Source organism: Peromyscus leucopus, chromosome 7 (assembly GCF_004664715.2).
Source record: "Peromyscus leucopus breed LL Stock chromosome 7, UCI_PerLeu_2.1, whole genome shotgun sequence".
Classification (NCBI taxonomy): domain Eukaryota; kingdom Metazoa; phylum Chordata; class Mammalia; order Rodentia; family Cricetidae; genus Peromyscus; species Peromyscus leucopus.
The window spans coordinates 94,062,690-94,077,907 of NC_051069.1; the positions used below are offsets into that span (position 1 = coordinate 94,062,690).

The 15,218-nt window shown below is 43.5% G+C and overlaps 1 protein-coding gene across 3 annotated transcripts in view; it reads right to left on the reverse strand.

The window, feature by feature from the left end:
• Nucleotides 1-15,218, reverse strand: part of Nek11 (NIMA related kinase 11) — a 221,000-nt gene that overhangs the window by 177,455 nt on the left and 28,327 nt on the right. For all 3 annotated transcript variants that reach the window (XM_037207892.1, XM_028869889.2, XM_037207893.1), the window contains exon 3: nt 3,490-3,655. In XM_037207892.1, coding sequence (XP_037063787.1) covers nt 3,490-3,655 — 166 coding nt within the window. The remainder of the gene's footprint in view (nt 1-3,489; nt 3,656-15,218) is intronic.

Sequence of the window (15,218 nt, forward strand, 5' to 3'; positions counted from 1 at the left end):
TAGAAACCAACCATCATTTAAAAATTAACGCAGATGATCCTGCATAGGATCCTGCACAACAAAAACCATTTTTATAGAAATGCCCTTTCTAAGGACATAATTGGAACAAATGAGCATATTTGGAACAAATTTGAATATAGATTGTGAATTAGATGGGTGGTTCTCAAACTTCAGCTTGTTTCAGACTCACCTGGGAAGCTTGTCAAAACACAGATGTCTGAGCCCCACCCCCACAAAGTCTGATTCACTATGGCTGGGCTTTGGGCCAGGACTCTGTATTTCCACCAAGTTACCAAATGGGGCTGATATTACAGATGTGCAGTCCCCTGAGGATTACAGTAGCTTACATACTCTCATTGTTTCAGTGCTAATTTCCTGAGTTTTTTTTTTTTCACTTTAACTGTTGTTATGAAAGAGAAGGTCCTTGGCTTTAGAAAATACAGTAGCTATTTGGGAAAAGGTTAGGTCTGGAACTTTGTGTTAGTTAGCTTTCTGTTGCCATGACAAAGCACGTGAGAAATAAACTCACAAGCAGAAAAGACTTGCTTTAACTCCAGGTTCCAGGCAGTAGTCGGTTGCCGCTATGGCTTTGGGGCCTGTGATGAGACAGATCATTATGGGAGGAAAGCACATAACTGAGAGAAGCCGCTCATACCCTAGCAGCTGGGGAGGACACGTGTGAGGGAGGCTGGCATTCCGGCACCACCTTCAAAGGAATGGTGCCAATGTCCTCACTTTCCTAAGACCCCACTTTCTGGAGTTTCCACCACTTCCCAATAAGTAGGCTAGCAGCTAAGCCTCTAGATCACATGGGCTTTAGGGAGATGTTCAAATAGTTCAAGATGCAAACCACAACACGTTTATTCTCAAGCAGTTCAGGGAAAAGCTAGGTAGAGGAAATATACATGGAAAAAAGAAATAATGAAGCAAATGTGTGCTACGGAGAGCAATATAACTGGGAAGTCTGGGGAAGGGGGTATGGGAGATGTGAGTAGTCTCACAACCTGTCTGGAAGCTCAAAATTACAGTAAATTTTTAAAAATATCAAAATTAACATGGGAAAAGAAAGTTAGAGCATGTCATCTACACCTGTCACACATGGCAGCCGCTAGCTGCACAGGCCACTGCATTTTAAGCTAATTAAAGTTAAACAATAGATTTTGTTTATACCGAATTTCTTTTTTTTTTTCCCTTTTATTTTATTTTACAATACCATTCAGTTCTACATATCAGCCACGGATTCCCTTGTTCTCCCCTCTCCTGCCCTCCTCCCCTTCCCCTAAATCCAAAGACAGAAAGCCAGAGTGACTAGAGGCGAGCGCGGCAGAAGGCACAGGCCACTCAGTTTCCCCGCACCTTCCACTGAGCAATGCTGACCTCAGTCGAAGGTGTTTTAAGATATGGAAAGCATCTTTAGAAAAATTTAGTGTGCCCCCAAGTGTGGTGGCCAATACCTGCAATCTCACTGGGAGATGTAGGCAGGGGGATCAGGAGTTCAAGGCCAGCTGTGGCTACATAGTGAATTTGGGAACAACCTGAATTACAGAGACAATACATCAACATTTTATAAACAAATGAGTATGCCAAAATCAGCAGTGGGGAAAATAATCATCATGTGTAGTAATAGTCAATTGTTTTCCTGAAAGAAAAGTTTGTCAACTAAAGGAGCTAAGGAAGGAAAAGTATTAAATAATAACAGGTAGAGCACAGCATGGCTACACCAGAAACACATTCTCCAGAGAGGCTCTTCAATGCTGCCGTCGTACGCTCCTCCTCATCTTACTGATTTTCTTAACAATCCATGAGGTAAAGAAGTTACATAGCTAAGTAACTGGTACTCCTCACCACCACCTGTGTGTGTGTGTGTGTGTGTGTGTGTGTGTGTGTGTGTGTGTGTGTGTATGTGTGTCTGTCTGTCTGTCTGTCTATATTTCTGCCTCTCCCTCCCTCTCTCCTACAAGCAGAGAAGAAGCAAGCCAGGAGAGTGATTTTAAGGAGAAAGGCCAAGGTTTAGAATACTCCAAGTTCAGTCAGGTGAACCTGACTCCTGGTTTCTTAGTGGCTGGTGCAGCAGTAGATGTGGAAGCAGACCAGGTGGTCTGGGTACAGTCTCTACTCTTCCTTCTGCCTCTTTTCAAATATACAGCACCCTCAACTTCCCATCTGCTTGTCCAAATTCTCAGAGCCAAACAAGCTTGCCTTCTGTTCCACAAAGAGACTTCTTTCTTCCCAACATAATTTCCTTGGGGTTCCAGGGCTACCCAAGTAATGAGCTGACTAATTTCATTTTCTATGGTTTCAAATCCTCCTAAGAAGTATTTGAATAGCCTAGCTCAAAGACCATGTAGGCATAATTTTAAGCATGATATCGTCTATTATGCTCTGTCTGACCTCACCCATCCTATACCTAACCTCTGAGTTGTAAACATAAAGATCCACACCAACAGCTTCATATTGTCCATCTTCTCCTACCCATCTTTTAAGTTTCATGCTAATTTCAGACTCAGAAAAGCACAAAGCTGTTACTTCAAGAGAACTGAGAATCACAGAGAAAACTGCAAATACTAAGCCATAATTCACAAGTCAATAAATAGGAAAGGTTTCTCTAGGGGAAATGAGACATATTCAAAATTTCAAATATCAAGCAATAGAACTGGAAATCAAAATGTGAGCTATGCCTCCATGTGAGTATGCAGGCTTTGGTTAAGAGTCTATATGTCCATCTAAGCATTCCTTACACTATGATAGGAGGTTTAGGCAACCGGTCTTCATATATGTAAAAGTACTCCTCTGTAGATATTCTTTCTTAAATATTCACTCTGACTGATTTGTCAAAGGGAGAAAAAAATCGTTAAAAATGAGTTTGTCCATTGGGGTTTAGAATATGGGAATTTGGGGGCTGGCAGTTCAAGAAATCCTACTACAATTGGCATTCAATCTTGACACAGATTTATTATTAACTATTAATGCTCAGCCTTAGCTTAGGCTTGTTTCTTTTAACTTAAATTAACCCATTTCTGTTAATCTACATGCTGCCCCAAGGCTCATTTACCTCTTCTACAAACTGTCCATCCTGCTTTCCTGCTTCCTCTGTGTCTGGCCCCTGGCTGGCTGACTCCCTTCTCTCCCTGCCTGGAGCACCAACTATGCCGCTTCTGTCTAGCTATTGGCTCTTCAGCTTTTTATTAGGCCAGTTAGACCAATCAGGTGCCTCAGGCAGGCAAGGTGAAACAGTAACACATCTTTACATATTTAAACAAATGCAACATAAACAAAAGCAACACATCTTTACATAGTTAAACAAATAATCTATTCCACAACATTCATCAGTTACTTAGAGAAGATTATTCTTAGCTACAAGACATAAGACACCAGGCCTTTAGAGTTCAACTTGCTGTTTGATAGCAAAACTTTTGAGATATCTCTTTATATAAAATTGTTACCATGCAACAGATTTTTACAAATATTTCTAAGAGAGAAGAATCTCACCTCACAGTATTCTGTGATAATGCAAAAATTGTTCTGCTCCACGAAGCTTGCATGGAACTTGACAATGGCTGGATGATTTAGCTTGGAAAGGAGCTGGGCTTCCACATTGGCCTGAAAAGTTTCATTCGGATTTAATTCTCCAACAGAGATTTCCTTGAGTACCTTTCTGCAGCCAAAACAAGAAAAAAGAAAAGTGAAAACAAAAAGAAAGAAAGACATTAAGAGTTGAGAAATATGTTTAACACATAGGAGCAAGTAGTATAGAGTCCCCTCACTATGTCCAGATGATCGGCTGCTCAAGGGTCTAGTTCGGCCTGCTACGGTACTGATGCCCTGGGCCTGCTTCCTATCCTGGTCAGTACCATGGTGTCCCACAGCCTCTGTCCTCCACACCTATTCCCTCTACAGACGGAAGGACAGACATGGAATCTTGAGCACCACTGCTGGGATGCTCCTCCTCCATCTCATTAGACATTTGGTTCTTTCATGGTGGTCTGTTTCCATCTCTGTGTGTTCCATTTTGTTTGTATCTGTTTATACTCATCACTACTTTTCTATTTCTGTCGATCTTATACATCCTCCTTCCCTCACTCCCTCTCTGTGTCTTACTCTGCTGTGTGTGTAATCTCACTCTTGCTCACACTCACTCTTGCTCTCCCTCTCACTGCTCTAAAACGGTCCCAAGTCTGTCAATTGGATGTCAGTCGGAATGCTTGCTATTTATTTATTCTATCCTACCTGTCCTTGAAATGCCATGCTTTATTGCTAGCAGGATTTAGGAAGACAAAGTTTTAACTGAAAACATTGATAGAGATAGTAAGAATTTCGATTCTGGATAAATAGAAGATCTCACTAAATCTCCAAATCATTAATTTAAAAATTGTGATAGCACCACAAAGAGCAGACCAAAACACTACCTCTCCCCATCTAAGGAAAAAAAAATAGTCTGATGAGCAAACCAATTATAGCACCACACTGTAAACTAGATTGCCTGGGGACAGCACTTTAGCACGCCAATCACACTGTGCAGACAGATGCTGCTGACGGCCAGGGAGCCTGGCTGCTCATTAAGGCAAGTTCTGTAGGACTCCAGCTAGAAAACACTTTGCAAAAACTGTTAAGAGTCACTACCTGGGCATATTAGTAGAAATGCTTAATTAAAGACTGTAACCGACTCATAAACTAGCCATCAGACCCCAGTCATGTCGAACAGGTGCTCATGTCCTGCCATATGGAGTACCCAAAGCTGGTAGACTCTCTGGCATGCCCAGGAACTGCTGTCCTTCTGTTTCAAAGATGCTTACCCAAATCACTGGGTCTAATTCCAGGTCTGTTTCAACCATTGTGCTCACTATTATGAATTTACTTATGATATAAACTGATGAAAGATGAATATCAGTTTAGCCTTGCTAGGAAAAAATAAAGCAAAGGCTTACCAAAAAAGTTTGACAATGACAAGCGGCAAAAATCATACTTTCACACATGTCATTGTGTGCTAGTTCTTATTGGGGTAAGCTTGTAAAACTGTAGTCTGAACCTGGGTTTCTAAGTATCCGTCTACCCTGAAAAGGATAAACCTGGACAACTAGATGTTTGTGGGTGTGCCTTATGAAAAAAGAGGAAGGGGGAAATCTAACCAAAGGATTTTAGATTTTGATAATACATAATAAAGTTGGAGATGTGAAATGTTTTAAATTTCTTTCAATGGATGTTGTTCTAATTCACGTTGTTTCTTCTACCCATCCAAGCACCAGCCCCAATTACACTAAGGAGGCTCCTACTGCTCTTTAAGGAGTGCTACAAGCTGTTCATTCACTCGGACAAGTCTTTCCCTCCAGCTATATGACTGAGAAATAACAGCGATTGCCCCGGGCAATGCCAGACCTTGCTACTTCAGGCAGCCATGGGGCTCAGAAGCTTTGCAATTGCAGTCAGTGTGTTATTGTGTACATCTGAGTGACAATCTGCCATTTAAATGTTTTCAGTAGCATTATAAATGAAGGGGACAGGGAGATACTTCAGTATCAGTCACACAAGCACGAAGACCTGACTTTGGATCCCTAAATATCAGGTATAATCTGAGCATGGCGGACAAAGGGATCCATGGGGCTCACTGGTCAGTCTAGCCAATCAGTGAATTCTAGGTTGAGTGAGAAACCCTATCTCAGACAGGAAGGTAGAGAAGTGATTGAACAAGATATGTCCTTGCCAAACTCCAGCCTCCTTACACACCTGCACGCGTGCGCGCGCACACACACACACACACACACACACACACACACGAAAATTCTAAATCAGAAACTCTATCCTGCAAGTTGAAAGTGTAAATACGAAAAACTTGTAAAGTGCCCTCACCCTCTGGTGTTAGGGGATTAACATTTGAGTTTTCTGCTAGACAAATAAAAAAAGTCACATTGTTTTTCTCCAAAACCTCAGAAGGAAACCCTTCGACTCTGAGATGACTGTCACTGAGAATACACTTTTTTTTAAGTTGCAGGAATTTTAGAACATTCATCCTAAAGGTTCTCCATAGTCCATTCATTTTAAGCTCATCCCATCCCCAAGAAAACCAACAGGAAACTGTCAGTTCCCACAAAGAACACCTGGATGGCAGGTGTGGGCTCTCTCCAAGAGATATGCAGGCTTTGACTTCCTCTTCCCTTTCCCAGAGTTTTTCAGTGTATTGTAATTTTAAAATTAATTTAAACATTTGGTTCTCTTCACTAACAGGTGCACTCACATTGTTTTCATTAGATGCTAAAGAGTCTATTAGACCTCTTCCTTGATAATAAAGCAGATTCTACAGAAATGCATGGTGGGTAACTAACAGTGTATTAAAAAAAAAAAAACCTATTTTATTAAGACTTTTTCAGGGAGTGGGGATAGGCCTGTTTTTAGAAGTGGTGCCTCAGGCTGTTAATATGCCCCCAAAGAAACAAAAATGACATATGAAGACACATTTTCTTCTCTAGCTTCTGAAGGGTTTACAGCAGCAGGCAGTTTAATGACATCTTCATAGTGCTTTCAGTAATTTACCCTGCCCCAGCTGGCACGCAGCTCTAAAAGTCACAGTGGTTAAGCATGACGATATAAAAGCCTTACACAGACTTGCAGTGTTCTCTTGCTGCAGAGGAACATGTGCTATGAAAAGCTTGAACATGCTTATTTTCCAGACAAGCATTAGCTACTACACAATAGAGCATGAGATTTTCCATGGGATTTTACCCAGGCCCTGCCTGGCCACTCAACAACTCAGCAGAAGACTGTATTTGCCCATAGCTCAGCACAAGAAGCCAGGGCTGTTAGGACAGGCGGTATACACCATACCATCGCTAGGGCACACAGACACATTCTGCCTCCCTTGCCTAAAATTATGTCACTGGACCAACAGAGGAATCTCGTGGCATATCAGTGTGAGAACCATGCCCACTGAAGAGAGCATGGAAGCTGGGCAAGTCAAGGGCGGTGTCTCGCTTGCTCGGTGGCTCTCAGCCTGTCATCCCTTCCTAAATAACACAACAGACACTTATTCTCTCAAAGCCTTGACTGTTTGGAGGAAACTTTATGAGAGCAGAAAGGGAAGCCATCCCTGAAGACCGGGCCCCTTTTTCAGACCCCCTCTTCTCTTGCCTGGGTGCCATGATGCTTTCTAGAGTCTGTAGTAAACTGACAAACTTTATAAAGAGATTTTTGAAATTTGGGATAACTGTCACCAACTGGTTTCCCTTGAAATCAGTCCACTATTTCCATAAATGAGACAGATAGATGACATATGTGAGGGATTAACCTGCATTATTTCCTCCAAACGTCTGGGTGTTCTTTCACACCCTCCATGTTCAGTCAGAAACAGACAAAAATCACAGGAAATAGGTTTTAACCTTAACTAAACAAGAAGTTTGGAGGGCTTTTGTTTTGTTTTGTTTTGTTTTGTTTTTAATTCAGGGTTTAGCAAAGAAGAGTTTTAAGATGGCACTTTCCCATCAGTCTAACAAGGCACAGGTATTTTATACGCCCTTCTTTAATAGAAGGACCTCCTGTCGCAGTTTGCCATGAGCCATCACCGTGGCACACACCTGTCATTTCAGCAGCCCTGCTTCTTCAGACACCTTTTTTATGTTGAGAAAGATCCCTGGGCTGTGAACCCAGCCTTCTCCAGACGACAAACACAGACAGGAATCCCCCGCCCCCACCACACACACATTTCACAGCCTCTCCTAAGTTTGGCCACTGATGTTCTGTTAAATCGGTTGTGCCCACCTGAGATCTCAACGTGGGACTGAGCCCCATGAAGAACTAGTGGGGCGGGACTTTCCTCTTGCTGAAGCAGGCGTTGGGCCACACCAGTGCAGTGCTGTGACCTCTACCCTTGCCTCTGCCCTGCTCCCCATGCTTCGACAACTGCTGTAAGCTATCTATTGTCCTTCACATCTACACTAGGAAGGCCGTCAGCTCTGACCTCCACCCAGGAGCCCTGACAGATGCAGCTAAGTACCACCACAGACCTGGCAGGTGTGACCACAAGTCGCTGCTAGCCTGGGGTGGTGAGAATTGAACTGCCAGAGGCTAAACTCACTTGACTTAATTTCCTTTCTTCTTAAAACTTAGACTCTGTGCTTTTTCCAATCATGGTCTCAATATCTCTCGCTCATACAATCCCTCCTCTCTCTCCTGGAGCTCCACCTGGGGCTCGGCCATGGATCTCTGCATCCGCTTCCAGCCAGGACCTATCCTTGGTGCATGGGCTGGCTTTTTGGAGCCTGGGGCCTATGCTGGGACACTTTGCTCAGCCTTGGTATAGGGAGGAGTGGATTGGACCTGCCTTGGCTGAGTCTACCAGGCTGGACTGACTCCCCAGGGGAGACCTTGCCTTGGAGGAGGTGGGAATGGGGGGGTAGATTGGAGGGGAGGGCTGGGGGGTGGGAGGAGGGAGGACGGTGGAATCTGTGGCTGATATGTGAATTTAAGTTAATTATAAAAGTATTTAAAAAAAACTTAGACTCTTCCAAAGGACCTAAGGCCCCAAGATTGATCTTTTACTTTATAAGTAGAAGTATCAAGATAATATTGACATCTCATTTTAATGGTATCTCATCTCCTTTAATATGACATATAATTTTATTAAGTATAAAGACATGAAATGCAATGGCAGAGATGGATCATTTTTAGCTAGTACATTGATTTAAAAAAAATAGAAAAACCAAAATCTAAAGATACTTAAAGCTAGAGGGGAAATTCCAGAGCAGGGAGAATAGTATACAAAAGAATTCTGTTGCTGATGCTTTTCTTTGACAAGTCAAAAAAAAAAAAAAGTATCTTTAATGCCCATGGCTAGAAAAAAGACAAAATTACTCACTGGGTTATCATCATATGGTATAAGCATGAGCTAACATTTGCTCTTTAACAATTAAATCTTGATCCCAGCTCACTTGGGACTGGGATTCTAGGTCATCTGTATATTCCTCTGCACCTCTGGTCCTTGGCCATGGCAGGGCCTTCAGTGACATTAAAACAGGGACAGCAGACAGAAGCTGAGGAGCAGGCTGCTGACACCAGACTTCGGGGTCTGTACAAGGTCCCAGAGAGCCACTACCACAGACCTAACGGTAGGAGACGCCACACTTCTGCTGCCTTGCTGTCTACAGACTACCTTCTGAGTGGTGCATACCACACAGTGGGCTGGGGACACAAATGTAGAAAAGGTAAAGCTGCTGCCTTCTGAGCCCACAGTAAGCAAGTCTAGAACCCTTGTCAACCTCACAATAAACCTACAGGAGAGCTGGGAATGAGGCTGAGAGCCCCAACCTTTCACTGGGGAGAAAAGAAAAGCAAAAATCTTTGGGATCCAGTGCCAGGACCCTGACTTTTGTACACACAAAGTTCTAAATAACTGACTGAAACATCTTTTCCCCAGGTGAATCCCACAAAGTAAAAAGGTGAATTTATGATTATTCAATATTTTCCCCAAATAAATCAATACCCAGTAGAAGCGTGACTCTATTTTCAGTCTTTGAACAAGGTATAAAAGTCAATAAGCATATAGCTTTTAAAACAAAACTATTTAATACATTATGTAATATGAAAATGCTGTGGAAACATGCTTTTTGCTGAGAGGAGATATTACATTATTTCTTTTTAAAATATTTTTAATTCTTTAATAATTCCATAAATTGCATTTTGATCATATTCATGCCTTCCCTGGCCCTGCTCAGATACAGTACCATCCCATACCCACCCATGCTTTGCCCTCATGTTTTAAAGCCCACGAGTCCAATCTGTGTTGCCCATATACTCCTGGGTGTGTGGTCAACCTCCTGGGAAACACACCCTTAGAAAAAACTGACTCTCCCATTCCTGGTAGCTGTCAGTTACCCATGCTCCTCATCTAAAGGTAAGACTTTGCACTCACCTCTCTCCTCCATGCCAAGATTTTGTCTGGCTTGAGCTTACGTAGACAATGTGCACTCTGCCTCACCTGCTGTGAGTTAATACATGCAGCTGCCCCATTGTGCCGAGAAAACACTATTTTGCTCTAGTCATCCACCACCTCTGGCTTCTTACAGTCTTCCTACCCTCTTCTCTGTGATCTGAGTTTAGGGCAGAGGGAGTATGATAAAGATGTACCAGGCAAGGCTGAGAACTCTGTAGTGACCAAACCACTTTCTAAGAGACATGTCAAATCATCAGGTTCACAAACCACTCCTTTCTCCCTACCCATGAACCCCCAACTTTTACCCAAAGAGCCTTGAAACTCAAGCATGTTTTAAGAATAAGAGAAAGGCAACATACAACTAAGCTCTACTCTGCTTTAGAAAACTCTTCACACTCTTTCTCCAAAAAGCATATCCTGAGATAAAAATCTGTGTATAAGTAGTCAATGCAGAAAAGCAATAGGAAAACAAGAAGGTGAGCTATAGAAGAGGAGGCCATTACAAGGTTCCAGAGAGTTATCAACATGAACATTGGTGCCTTGACTCTGTGGAGCAATGCTGAGAGCCAGTGACGAAGGTGAAGCTCGGGTTCTCTGCTCCACAGAAAAGAGTTGGGAGCTGCTCTTAACCCACCAGCTCCCATTACTCCCGGTTACCTGGGTTGCAACCTTCCCTCCAAATTGAATCACTCCCTTCTGGAGGGAGGAAGGAGACTCAGCAGACTGAGGTGGCTGATGAGACTCATGAAGCTCAGCCCAGCTCAGCAAACTACTAAACTCCTAAGGCCCTCCCCAAGATCAAGTGAGCAGCGAACCATTGCTGGCAGCAGAACTGGGGGGCCTCCTGCAGGCCGTGCCGGGAGCTCAAGGGATGGCGCTCTCTCGAGTGTGTGAGTCCCTACCTATGCCAAGGTGGGCTTTCCAGTGATGCAGCTGCCTTTGGTCACCCATACTCCTGTGAGTAACCCCAGCAAACTCACTGACTCACCCACCTAGACTTGAGTGGAAACACTTCTTGGTCTGTCATTGTTGCCCTATCTGAGGTGAACAGACATCTGTTCGCTCTCCCCAGGAGAAGCCACACAACAGGACTGCTTCCTGGGAGCATGAGTTCCCCCTCCCCGCTCCTGTGCTGTCAGAATATAGTAGACCCAAAATGGCAGGAGAGCCCACAGGCAGAACTGCAGACTTTGCCAGTGCAGGCTGGGGACATACACAGAGTGTGTTATGTGCTCAGAGGACACAGACAGGACCCCAGTGCCACCTCCCCCAAGGATAAAAATGAAGGAGAAGTCCCAGTTTACAAGCTGGTCTGCTGCATCTGCATTCCTGAAGATAGCAGGTGTCCCGGTTAACTTTTCACAGCTGTGCCCTGACTGACAGAAACAACCAGGGGAGTGGAAGGGTCCTTTCTGGCTCTGAGTTTCAGAAGGATTCAGTCCAGGTGGGTGGGTGAAGTGCCTCTGTCCCTAGTGAGAGAAGCAGGAGGCTGGGCAGCTGCTCACATAGAACAGAGGACGAGCCAGAACTGGGGGAGGGATAGACTTCAAAGAGATTGACTTTTACCAGCCAGGGCCCACCCTCCTAAAGACCCAACAGCCAAACTAGTGCCACAAGCTGGGGACCACGTTCAAGGCATGAGGGAACATTTTAGGTTCCAACTGTGTGCTGGTGTGGATGAGAATGGCCCCTATAGGCTCGTATACATGAAAGCTTGGTTCCTGTTGGTGGAACTGTTTGGGGAAGGATTACAAGGTGTGTCACTAGAGGTGGACTTTGAGGTTTCAAAAGCCCATGCCAGTCCCAGTCCTGCTCTCTCTCTGCCGCTGCCTGCGGATCAGGATGTGAGCTCTCAGCTTCTGCCTCAGCACTATGCCTTCCTGCCTGCTGCCACACTTCCCACTCTGATGGGCATGGACCAACCCTGTGAAATTGTAAGCAAGCCCCCAATTAAATGCTTCTTTTATATGTTGCCTTGGTGATGCTATCTCTTCACAGCAACAGAACAGTAGCTAAGAATAGTGATTAATAGTAGTGCATAGTGATTCCTAGACAAAGTGAAGTCAAGTGTCACAAATATAGATAGATGATAGATAGATAGATAGATAGATAGATAGATAGATAGAAAGATAGATAGATAGATAGATAGATAGATAGATAGATAGATAGATAGACAGATAGATAGACATAAAGACAGATAGAAATGTCGGAGATAGATGATAGACAGATTATAGATATACGGTAGATAGACAAATAAATAGGGAGATAGGAAGATTATTGGATGGATGAATGGATGGATGGATGGATGGAGCAAATAATACTACAAGTAAGAAACAAGTAAAAACAGAACCATTGTAGACATTTTTCTGTGTGTGATTTTGCTATTTCTGGGTATAGTCTAGATTATATTTCCAAGGCTGGTACCACAACACATTTTACATGTTGTTTTTCATTTTTACGGAGAAGTGGGAAGTTTGAAGATGGGTGTTGCCTCATTAAAAAATCACTACTGATAAATTCAGTGATTTTTTTCAGTCTTTATGGGTAATAAAAATAAAAGTGAAATATGTCATAGTTAAAGATGGGACTGATGCCCAGTAGACATTCTTAGTAGAGATTCTACAGGTTTGATGCAAGAATAGACACAGTTTCATGATAATCCACATCCAGCCCCTAGTCACATGGAGAAAAGAAAAACCTCCAACTACTGTGTTGTGTGAAGCCCTTACCCCAGGACCCCAGAATTTGATCAAGGACTCTAATGCTTTTCCCGGGCATGAGACTGACCAGTGTATTTGTACACCCCTTACAAAGCAGCCACTCTCCTCCTCACCTCTAAAGAACGGCCCCTAGCAAGCTTCTAGGGGAGTCTCCTGAAGGTCCACTGAGAACAATGCTTTTTTTTCTCTCCCTTTAGCCCAAACATGAGTGGGTTCCCTCACAGAAGACAGCTTCTAGAACTTCTCCTTACTCTGTCCTTTACACATAGGTGTAATGGACGACCTGTCCCAACCTCAGCACTCAGCTGAGGGTCCTTCTCTCCCCGCCCTTTCTCTCCTACATCTTGAGACAAGCAGTTGGGCAACGGTATGTTTCCTCTTCCTAGAGACAAGCAAACTCACCAACGATTGAAGCTTAAGTATCTCAAATACACCGGTAGTTGCCTATGCCACAGGCCACTGGTCCCCACCCACACTGCCATAGGCTCCTGCTCCTAGAGTAGAACCTGACTCTAAGCATGCCATAAAGCCTGAGAGGTGGGAAGAGGTCTCCTGAAGCGTTTGAAAACCCATATATTTCTATAATCATCTGACAGTGGAGAAGAAAGAAAACTACTCATATAAAGAATTACTTTGTTTTACATAGTCCGAAGCCTAAGCTTGAGACATTAAAAATATAGATAGCAGGTGACAGAGGCACAAAATTGATCACAATAGTTTTTAGAAGAAAAAAGTAAAACAAAGTTCTAAGAGTTTAGGTAAGCCAAGTACAGTGGCTCATACCTGTGATTCTAGTACTTGAGGCATGAGACAGGAGGATCACTGCATGTTCTAGCCCAGCCTAGACTACAGAGTGAGATGCTGTCTCAAAACAAACAGAGCACAGAGGTCCTCGTACATCCACGCTACTCTGCACTATTCCCAATAGCAAAGATATGACGGCTCCCATCAGTCCATGGATGGATGAGAAAAAGCAGCACCTGTACACAATATAATTTATCTGGGTACTTAGAAAAATGAAATTATGAGATGGCAGGAAAACGGATGGAATAGGACGCTGATGTGACTGAGCCCTAGGAAGACATAATTCTCATTACTCGCTCTCATGTGAGGATCCCAACCTTTAATGTCTGTATGTAGGTAAATAAGGGCTTGTAAGGTGCTACAGACCATCAAACTAGACAGAAGACCATGAGAGGGGACCAGAGTGTTGAGAGCAGAGCAAAGGGCAAGTGTGATGTGAAAGTGAAGAGGACACTGTTGGGGGTGGGAGCTCACTAGGGAAGGAGGGCTGTAAAGAAGAGGGGGAGAGAAATAACAAAAATCCTGTTTGAAAATGCCACAATGAAATCTAATCCTTTGTAAGCTAATAAAATTTTAAAAAGTGTTCATTAACTTTCAAAGACTATGCTATGGGTAGCATTTATTTATATTGAAACACTGAGAAAAGTTTTCATATCAAAGCCTTTCTTAACTCTTGCTGGTATAGGCTAGGGTTGTGCCCCCCCCCCCATCCTGCTGTTTGTGACAATATTTTCTTTTTTTCACTTTTTTGGGGTGGGGGGTGTTTCGAGACAGGGTTTCTTTGTGTAATAGCTCTGGCTCTCCTGGAACTCACTTTGTAGACCAGGCTAGCTTCGAACTTACAGAGATCCACCTGCCTCTGCCTTCCAAGTGCTGGGACTAAAGGCATGCACTACCTTCCTGGCTAACAATGTCTGCTTACATTCTTGGTTAGACTGTGGGTGCTCAAAGGCCAGGCTCATACTTCCTTCTCATGGAATTCCCCATTCCCGGGAGCATCTATGTTTGAATGTGACTAGACTTGTGCATCCCTCACTCTTCAGTTCACTCCATAGGCCTCATTTATGTCCACATTTATTTCTTTGTCTTTCTCTGGCCGAGGATCATCACATTTTGTTCATGGCAACAACCCCTGGTACATATTGGCTGCCTCAGAAACATCTGCTACTAACTGCATGATCAAAATGACGGCACCCCAAACACTGGAAGCAAAGGTCCTGTAAGTCACAGCTCTTACACTTGAGTCCCATTGACCCTTGGAACACTTGTTAGCAGCGCATCCATCAGAAGATGTAAATTTGAAAAATCTGCTTCCTAGCATTCACACTGGAGTAGAGCTAGAAGTTGGCACACCCATAGGAGCTGACAATAACATTCACACAAAGGGAAATGGAGGTGAATGACAGGACAAATGGCTTGGCTTCCTCATCTCACAATATGGCAGAGAAACGGTGGCACCCACTGCAGGCATCCTGCCCCAGACAAGTGCAAGGCTACCCGGTGTGCCCAAGCCCGAGCGTTAACGGAGTCACCCAAGGTCCTAAGATGCATCTCAGCAGAGGCAGCATTTACTCTCACAGGAGGAGCCAACCACTGACTCTAAAGAAGAAATGTTTGTCTCTGAAGGTAGGATTATTTTTCTTTCCTGTTTAGTCACAAAGCTCCTCAGTGTCTAACAACTAAGAAATCTAAAATATGTTTTAAAGAACAAAAACTCCTGCCGCCCACTATCTTCATGTCCTTAGAATTAAAGAAAAACAAAAACAAAAACCACATCC